This window comes from Lithobates pipiens, unplaced genomic scaffold (assembly GCF_037356315.1).
Source record: "Lithobates pipiens isolate NorthernLeopardFrog02 unplaced genomic scaffold, aLitPip1_a1.2 Scaffold_23, whole genome shotgun sequence".
NCBI lineage: Eukaryota > Metazoa > Chordata > Amphibia > Anura > Ranidae > Lithobates > Lithobates pipiens.
In genome coordinates this window covers 89,382,705-89,392,280 of record NW_027507785.1, presented here as the reverse complement: position 1 = coordinate 89,392,280, position 9,576 = coordinate 89,382,705, and the positions used below count along the sequence as shown (strand labels likewise).

Below are 9,576 nucleotides of genomic sequence, written 5' to 3'. Positions count from 1 at the left end.
AAAAAAATCATACACACAAACAAAATGTACACACCAATGCTAATAAAACTTGCATAGTTCGTGAGATAAGACAGCTAAACGGACAGTACTCAACTGCTTCTATTGCAAGTGCACATTTCTTTCCTGCAACAACAATTACCCCATCAACACAGTGCCAACAAGGAAATATATTGTCTGCTCCCGGTGGGCGCAGCCATCCCCACCGGGAAAGGACAGGTTGCAGGAAAGAAATTTGCTCAAATCCCCCATCAACACAGACATTGTTGATGCGGGAATCCCTCCTGCCGGGCCAGTGAATATCGCTAGTGGCTATAGCAGCTGCTAGCGATAACTGCAAGAGAATCCGGCAGGCTGGTTGTACCCAAGTTGATCAATCAACTTGGTACATTCAGCCCACCCATTAACGGTTCAAATCTCAGCTGGTTCATGGTGAACCCGCCGAAATTGGGACCGTGTATGACTGGCCCAAGTCCTTATACAGAACCTGCAAATCAGGGGCTTAGAGTAAATTTGGGTGGGAAACAGCCTCCAAACCAGACTACGGGTACTATGTTCCTGAGAGAGATAGCCCACGTCCAAGAGGGCTGAAAAAAGCAGGAAGCAGTCAGTAGGGGTCTGTGAGGTATTGAGTGGAATAGGACATAGCATTAAGAGGTCTGTGGACTGTCTGGCTACTGTGACATTGCCTGGGCTCCTGCGCTTCCTGGACCCCAAAGCAAGCAAGAATCTTAAACCTCGGTGTGGGAATAGTATGTTGGCAGTGAGCCGTTATTTTATTTTGCTGTATACCAGAGTTACGGACTGCTTTAGTTTGATCGTCTGTCATTTTGGTGCACCCGGTAGGGACAGTTGCTGCTAGCAGCCTGGTAAAATCTATGACAGGCTGGAATATTCAGCTGGATGTGGTTTTGAGCTGTAGTTGTGTTTAGGGCCGTATGCATTCAGGGGCATATGCCCTGAATGGTCAATCGCAACACTGTAGTGGAGCCACAGTGATTTTTTTTTTTTTTTTTTTTACAGTGAATTTGTGAGATCGACTCATAAAGCAAATGCACCAGAATAAGGATGCTTTATTAAAAAAAACCTGGGTCAATTTCAGCTAAGTCCAGTGCAATTTGAAAATTACAGCCACAATAGCTGAAATGAGGGCCCTTACCCTTGTGTTAAAGCCCAACTTGGGCTTTGCCATCACTTTAGTTTGTTTGGGCCAAGCTGGCCCAAACTATTTTCTTTCACTCATTGCTGCGGCTACTGTCAGCACTATATTAACTGTTTGTATGGCAGAGGTACGGGCATTTCCTGTCATTTTCCCTAACAAAGTGGATTCTCAACACTGCTCAGCCATTCACAGGCGACTTTTTATTTTTGTCAAATACAAGCCTTTCTCTGAATTGCTGAGGTGGAAAGGCGGGGGATGACGTCAAGATCCCCATCTCAGGAAGCCTAGTATTCATTGCTAAAATACATTTCCTGTGAATGGTGCTCAGCCCAACTTGACTTTGTTCCAGCAGCAGGCAAGAAGTCACAGCACTGTATACATTGTGTAGCCGATGCAACATACAGGCTATAAAGTGCACAAAGCTGCAATATATATAGTGAAGGAAATATTTTATTTGGGTCCAGTGGTGATTGGTGCCAACCGGAACAGGAATTAAAGGAAAGTGACCAAAGAGGACAATAAAAACACACTTAGTAGAGGGGTGGTGTTAAGGTGGGGTGGGGGAGGTGTTTGAATCCTCGTTGGGTTTGCTGTTGCCATCTCTGTTACTGTTGTAGAGATTCCCTTCATCTCCTGCTGACTAATGCTACCGAGGGAGTGAAATAGAGTGATTAACGACAACAATATATATATATATATATATATATATATATATATATATATATATATATATATATATATATATATATATATATATATATATATATATATATATATATATATATATATATATATATATTAAAAAAAAAAGTATTAGTACAACGTGAAAAGATTAAAATACTGAACAAAATTACATGTACTAATATGCATCGCAGCATGATTAGTTTGTTATCGCACATTACCATAACACGGTGATGTGAACAGGCCCTTACTAAACCTTAAATTTCTGCCTAACACTACATGAACCCACAAAAAACCTGTACTGATCCTATCAGCACCAGAATGCTCTTCCCTTAGGCCCCATTGGCAGAGTATGCCAGCGGATCCACCGGCTCAGTATGGGATCTCTCCGCTGATCCCCAATAAGCAGGTGGATAACAGGTCCGTGTCCACTCCACTGATGCAGAGCGGACATGGACACAGCCTGCTGTCCTCTATGGGCTGTTGGATTGAAACGGACCGCCTATCCATTTCCATCTGACTGTCAGCCGATTTGATTGACAGATGAGAAACGGATCCCCATTTGACCCACCGAATCGAATGTCAGCGGATGTCAATGGACACAGGTCCGTTGACATCCTCCGCTCCCTAGAGAGCATTAGATGGTGCCATCAGGTCCACCTGCAAAACTGACAGGGTCTGTCAGTGTGAAAGGGGTCTTAAAGTGATACTAAATGCTTTTTTTTTTTAAATTAACAAACATGTCACACTCACCTGATCTGTGCAGTTTTGCACAGAGCAGCCCAGATCCTCCCCTTCTTGGGTCCCTCACCAGGCTCTTGGACTCTCCCTCCTGCAGGGTACCCCCCAGAGCAAGCAGCTTACAATGGGGGCACCCAAGGAGGCTCTTTCCCGAGCCGCAGCTCTGCTTTTCTATTCACGCACACAGCCGCGGCTTAGCCTCGCCCCTCTCTCCACTCATTAGCTCTCTGGCTGTGATTGACATTTGCTCTGGCTGCTGTCTCAGCCAATAGGGAGAGAGAGAGTCCCCAGAGAGAAGAGTCTCTCGTGCACATCCCCAGATCGAGATGAAGCTCAGATAAGTATTAAGGGCTGTTGCTGCACAGAGGTTTTTTAGCTTCATGCATAGAATGCACAAAGGTAAAAAACCCTGGGTCTTTAGAACCACTTTAAATATTACAGTCCAGCCCAATAGTCCCAGGTAACATCAGGGGCCAGACTTAAAGTAACTCCATATTTTACAAAATACAGAATATAACAGACCTGCACAAAAAATACCAATTATAGCCAAAATGTCAGAAAAAACAAAATGTATGGCATTACATTATATTACATTACATTACATTTCCTACAGTAATATTATTAAAAGAAAAAAAAAAAAAAGACAAAAAAAAGGGATTTACGCAGTATTGACTAAGTACATATACATTATGGAGGTATTTATTTTGTGGATCAGGGTTGTTCAATAAAGCTGCATGTTGAGGTTTTGTTTGTCCATTTATTAGAACTGCAATCATTTGTATAAGTCTTTAGGCTTCATTCACATGACTGATTTGGGGGTACACCACCAAGAATCGGAGCTTTGCAGTGACAAGTATTGACGGGTGTTTGTGATGAGCCACCAGCAGCCCGTACAAATCAATGACAGGTGCCACAGCTCTTCCCATGTAACTGCACATCGGAGCAGCGGCATGCAATTAGAGGCAAATAAGATGCACCTATCAACCGGTCAATGATTTGTAGATGCTGCTGCTGGCCGTGGCTGATCACAAACACCTGGAAATATGTACCACAGAGAAGCGCCGATTCTTTACAATGGCCAAAACTGGTTGTGTGAATGAAACCTTATTAAAAAAAATCCTTTTTTGTCTTGTGCTAAAACCTGAAGGTGCTAAATGTTTTTTTCTGTAAATGGGTGCTGAACACCATCATGCACTCCTGTGAAATCAAAAGCATTGGGTTATACATCAGCAGCTGTGCTAGGTTAGGTGGCTCGGTACTACGGATCTAATCACGCTAAGGAGACCAGCAGATCAACAACCTCTGGATTCATTTTAACTTCACATAATTCCAACACTTCTCTGAGTATTTGACCTGAGCACTGAGAGAATGCTGAACTGTGCAAGACAGAAACGCGCCGGGTGATGGAGGATCTCATTTGTATTGTTTTGAATATGGCGACACTGTACACAGATTAGTAATCATTACGTTTCTACTGTTTTAGGTTTATACTTTTTTTCTAAGCAACTTATATATTTTCATATATTTAAGATTTACCCAAGTGCCTTTAAAGTCCACCTTAGGGGTAAATTTTCTTTTATTCAGACTTCTTGGATGTGGCACTACATGAGGACATAAATCACCAATACAATTGTCCGTGCAAGACAGAATATTAATTTTTCAAGTAAAATTTAAAAGGGTTAAAAAAAATCTTAGGTACTGAAACCATGAAAGCTGCAAGAAAACACAAAATGTCTAGAAAAGGCTATGATATGAGATCTCTACTGAAGCACTTTGTAGTAAAACGTAGTTAGTGAACAGTTTTATTGTTCTTAAAGTAATGAAGAAAGACTATTAACTCAGAGACATTTTCTTAAAGTCAGCTCACATCATATCCATTGAGCTGCATTTTTCTGCGCAAAGCCTCACATGTATGGTCTGGACAGGACACATAGAAAACAATTGTTTGCTATGTGCCCTGTTCACACTATGCTTGTGTGAAGGCTTGCAGAAAAACATAGCACAACAAATATGGTATGAATGAGTCCTTAGCCCTAGTTTGCAATTGCTAGTCAGAGAAGTTGTGATGTTTTTTTACAATATGTAAGCTAAAGCCTGTTGAATTCTTGTCTAAAGCTACAACCATAAAAAACACGCATAGTACATTGCGGAAATACATAAACATTACCTCATGTTTTATTCCTTTACGACCACCCAACATGTGCAGTGGGAAAAGGGTGGGCTTTAACACCCACATGTCGAATATATGAGCTGCTGGGTGGCCAATGCTTATGTGCTTCACTCAAAGAAGGCTCTCAGTTCAGGGTAAAGATCAGTCACCAGCGGAACCCGCTTCTGATCATGTGACCACTGTGCTTCAACTCCCAAGAACCTTCCCACACACTGAGTAGGAAAAAGGCTGCTGAGAGATGTAGTTCTGGGGCTGTGCCTATATTAACAGGAACTGAGCTTCTAGCAACCCCTGGACAAAATTTTACAAATATGGTGAAGACATCACAAAGAGTAAAAAAAAGTTCTCTTTTTTTTTTTTTTTTGCTACAGGAATATGGTAAATAAATAATGCTGGGACATTGAGGTTTGGGGGTAAGAGGGAGGTTTGGGGGTAAGTTTTGGTCATACATTCATAAAACCCTTAAGAGCTTCATGAAATTTGCCCGACGCTTATTTATTTATTTCAGGCAGTTATATAGTGGTAACAATTTATACAGCACTTTACAAATAGTAAATTCTCATAAGTCCCTGGCATCAAGGTACTTACAATCTAAGGTCCCTAATGCACATACACATCCATACTAGGGCCAATTTATATGGGAGCCAATTGCCTACCAGCATGTATAAGGGGGAAAGGTAAGTACCCAGAGAAAGCCCAATCATACACATGCAAACTCCATGAAGATAGTTTTCAGGTTGGGATTCAAACCGAAACCCCAGGGCTGCTTGGATCACTACGTTAGCACAGTGTTGCTCACAGACACTTCCTAATGCTTTATAAATGCTCGTTAAATAGGTTTGTTTCTTTTCAGATTAGGGTTTTACAAACCAAGAAAAAAAAAAGCTCGGAGTGTCCAAAAATTGGCAGTAAAGGACTATCTTACCAAACAGACAACTGAAATACAAAATAATGTTAAAAACTTTAATAGTTCGAGACAACTTTACAATCTCTTTACAGGAATGTAATCAATAGGTCTTTGTTCATCAGCAAGTGGCTCTTTGTAACCTTTAGTAGAATACAATGGGGTTGACTTACTAAAACTGCAGAGTACAAAATCTGGTGAAGCTCTGCATAGAAACCAGTCAGCTTCCAGATTTTACTGTCAAAGCCTAATTGAACATGCTTAAGTTAGAAACGGATTGGCTATCATGCACAGCTGCACCATATTTTGCACTCTCCAGCTTTAGTAAATCAACCTCAATGCGTTTCCTAAACCTGAACATAAGTCCATCTCTGACAGCGATCCAAAGCAAAAGTGCTACTTATTAAAACTGATGTCACAGGTGCAGTAACCCATAGTAAATCCTCTGAATTCACTTTACTGCAAACAGGATTGGAAATAGTTGATGCATTTATAAAAAACAACTGGAGCTACACAACTGTCCTACCATCTGATCATTATCAAGCCTTTGTAGTAGCACTGGGCCATTTATTTCCCAATATGAAAAGAGATATAATTGTGGTTCCTTAGGTACCATCATATAAGAAAATAATTTAACATACTCTGTGTACTATATGTGTACATATAAAAATACGTTAATAAAGCCCAAACAGATAACTGACTTGTTATGTGTTACAGGTCTGCTCAAAGCATCACGTGAAATAATTGTGCTTCTTTTACACTGTGTCCAATGAACAGCTAGGCAAGCACCTGGGAGCTAGAAAACATGACCTGTTACTGGTTTAGGACAGAAGAGGCGACAGTCTCATGTGGCAGTTTCGGACAGTACTGAGTGACGCAGTGAGACAGGCTAGCTTGTTCAGGGATATCTGAGATCTGTCCCTCTGCTGCCTTCTGCATAGCCTAGGAATAGGCTAGGAATACGCAACTCTCATGATTATTTATAGCTAAATCAGGACGGACCTGCACATTCAACTGGCCATTTGATGTTTAAGGGCATCGTTAGATGTGCAATGTATAAAATTTGAAATCAGGCTGAAATTAGGAGTGTCTATACTTATTCCTGGTCAGAATGATTTGTGCATAAAGGACATTAAAAAAAAATTCTGTAGTCTCCCATCTCAGAACAGTTTGTATTGCTGAGGGCTGAGTGGTCAAAGTGCAGCTAGCACATAAAATTACACAAAGTCCAGCCATGTGTCAGAAGACAGTGATGAGACAGAACTGCATAGATAGAAAATAGGAGCTGCCGTTACCAACGTGACCATTTTTAAATGAAGTCTCTTTAAAAAGTCCCCGTCACCATACCTGGCAGTATATATGCAAGTTAAAGGTTAAGTTCACCTTTGGGAACATGTTACATGGTCCACCATGTTCCCGCTCTTGCAGTCTCTCCCAGAGCTCAGTTCTGTGACAGCGAGCCACGGATCTTCTGTCACAATTTGAAATTTGCCCACACGGCAGTGTCATTCATTCACAGAGTTCTGAGAATGAAGGAACTACAAGCATTTGCGGCAGACAGCTTGTAGTTCTTAATGAAATACCAGGGCACTAATTGCCTGAAAGTACGAGGTATGGGCAGTTAGGTACACAGACAGTCTGCAGGAGCCTGAGATTGCACACACGATCTGATGATTGCTGGTGCAATGCTTCACAGCCTCCTTAAAAAATTATATAATAAATGTATTTATTTTTTTACCTGCAAACCTGCAAAAAGATGTGCATGTTTAGAAAGGTGAACTTATCCTTTACAGTAATACAATCTCTACTGGTGGTTACTATTCTCCTATGGTATCAGGTTCTGAAAGCAGCTCCCAAACCCAATCTCTTAATAGAACATCTAACCCTGCTGAGGCTGTGTTCAGGAGAGGGCATGTGCAAAGGCAACATTGCCGGTAAGGAATCTGGATAGGATATCTCACCTGTGCAGATGGATAACTAACCATGGTGTTACTGCACAAGCGCTTTCCTGAACAGAGTCTGATCAAACCCTCTGGAAGCCCGCTCTTCATGTCTTTTAGGATCTTTCAATATTAGAGTGACAAAGTATCCATAAAACCCAACCTTCATTTTAAATCTGCTAGTCTGAGTAGAAACACCTGTACTATGCCAAAAAGATGCAAAGAAGAATCCTTACTTTCTTTGTTGAACCAGCCATCTCTCTGCAGAGGTCCAACCCCACCTGAGCCAGAACATTAGCTCTGCAATTAGCAAAATGCGTATTGCCCACTGATTAGAGAGTTCCAGCATCGACTAACCAGGGTGCTTGTTGGACCTCTGCAAAAAGATCACTGCTTCCACATAGAACAAGGTATAGGCTTCTACAGCATGTTGGTAGGGAGGCAAGCTTTTCTACCAAGCCTATGGCTGCTTGCTTTTATTTAGCCGATTTAAACTGAAAGTTCAGTGGCTCTTTACATTTAAAAAATAATACTGTTCGGTATAGAGAGATAGATTCTCTTCAAAGCCCTAAAGCACCAAACAACTTTTTAATTTTGGTTTGAGATTTCTCTTATTTTCTGTACTGGTGACACCAAGACCAGAAATGTGGGAAATAGTTTTTTTTTCCAATGCAATATGCCAAGGACCAAATAAACACTTCTTACAATTCCCCATTCAGAAGTGTTATTTTGTTGCCGTTTCTGTCCTCGTTGTATGACATCCTGTCCCTCTAACTCTGTCACTGGGGAAGTTAGAGGTAATCTCCCCAATGGGGACAAACAAAACCCAATAAGAAATCCTAAGAGGGGTTGTAATCCTTCCCCACTTCATCCAAGAGTTTTGGATAGAATTAAACTTTCAGGCAACAACATAATAAAAAATGCTGAAATCAAGTGCACAGGTCCTAGGATGTGAATGATAATGAACAAAATATTGACACGCTATACAAATTGGGGGAACACAATTCATGGCACAATGCCAATTGTCATACTGAATCTAGGCAGCTTAAAAAATATTTAAATAACTTTAGTCAAATATTTGTCATTCCGAGCATGTATAGAAAGGCCTCAGATGGAAGCTGCAGTTCTTTGGTTGCGTCCAAATACATCACTGGACTAGAACTGGTTTGCATCAAAGAAACAAAGTAGCTTCTGGCTTACTGATCCAAAATGAGTAGAGTGCAGCAATCAAAGAAAAGCATTAGAAAACAGCAGCTTCCACTAAGGCTTCTTACAGAGGTATTATGCCTTGTAAAATATAGCCAGTAATAAGGCAGTGCCAACAGACACAGTGTATGGTCATAGATATCAACCAATATGATTTCTTCCTCTAAAAATATGTAACCATCCCAACCAGAAATGAGGGCTATGGATTATTGTACTAAGTCTAATGACATCTCATTAAAGCGTACTGTGTAAAACATGATGTTAGAATGGATTTTTTTCAGTCTCTAAATTTTGCCATATAAAAACAAAGCTGTATGCTTACATTAAGACATGATCTAGATTTTACCCCATTGAGACTCCCAATAACTGGTGATTGGGTCTTTGTCCATAAAAAGCAGTCTGTCTATGATACAATATTAGAAAAATAGATCTTGATGTTGCTCTGGGTGGCAATTTGTTCACCTGTTTCACAAAGCCTAGACCATACCGGTGTTCCCGGGAGTCTTGCTCTGCTGCTTGGTGACTGTTCTGTATAAAATCAGGCTGGGAAAGTCTTACTCCACATATATCATGAACTGTTGGTTTTCAGTAAGATCCCTTGTAAGTCTTCAGGTAGCTCCTGTATGATGGTGTCTACTTGTCCTTGAAGCTTCTGCAAGGTGTCCACACTTACAGGGAACTGTTCCCTCTGCGCCAGAGCCTGTAAACAGCAAGACTGATCAACACCACAATAATGATTGGTATTCTAAAGCTGCTAGAGGGCAAAAATCCTTTT

At 40.9% G+C, this 9,576-nt stretch overlaps 1 protein-coding gene across 1 annotated transcript in view; it reads right to left on the bottom strand.

Moving 5' to 3' along the window:
• Positions 1–5,700: 5,700 nt before the first annotated feature.
• DENND6A (DENN domain containing 6A) overlaps positions 5,701–9,576 on the bottom strand; it is a 107,901-nt gene continuing 104,025 nt past the window's right edge. The window contains exon 20 of the mRNA XM_077452019.1: positions 5,701–9,501. Within this exon, the coding sequence (XP_077308145.1) occupies positions 9,370–9,501 (132 nt within the window). The 3' untranslated portion in view covers positions 5,701–9,369. The remainder of the gene's footprint in view (positions 9,502–9,576) is intronic.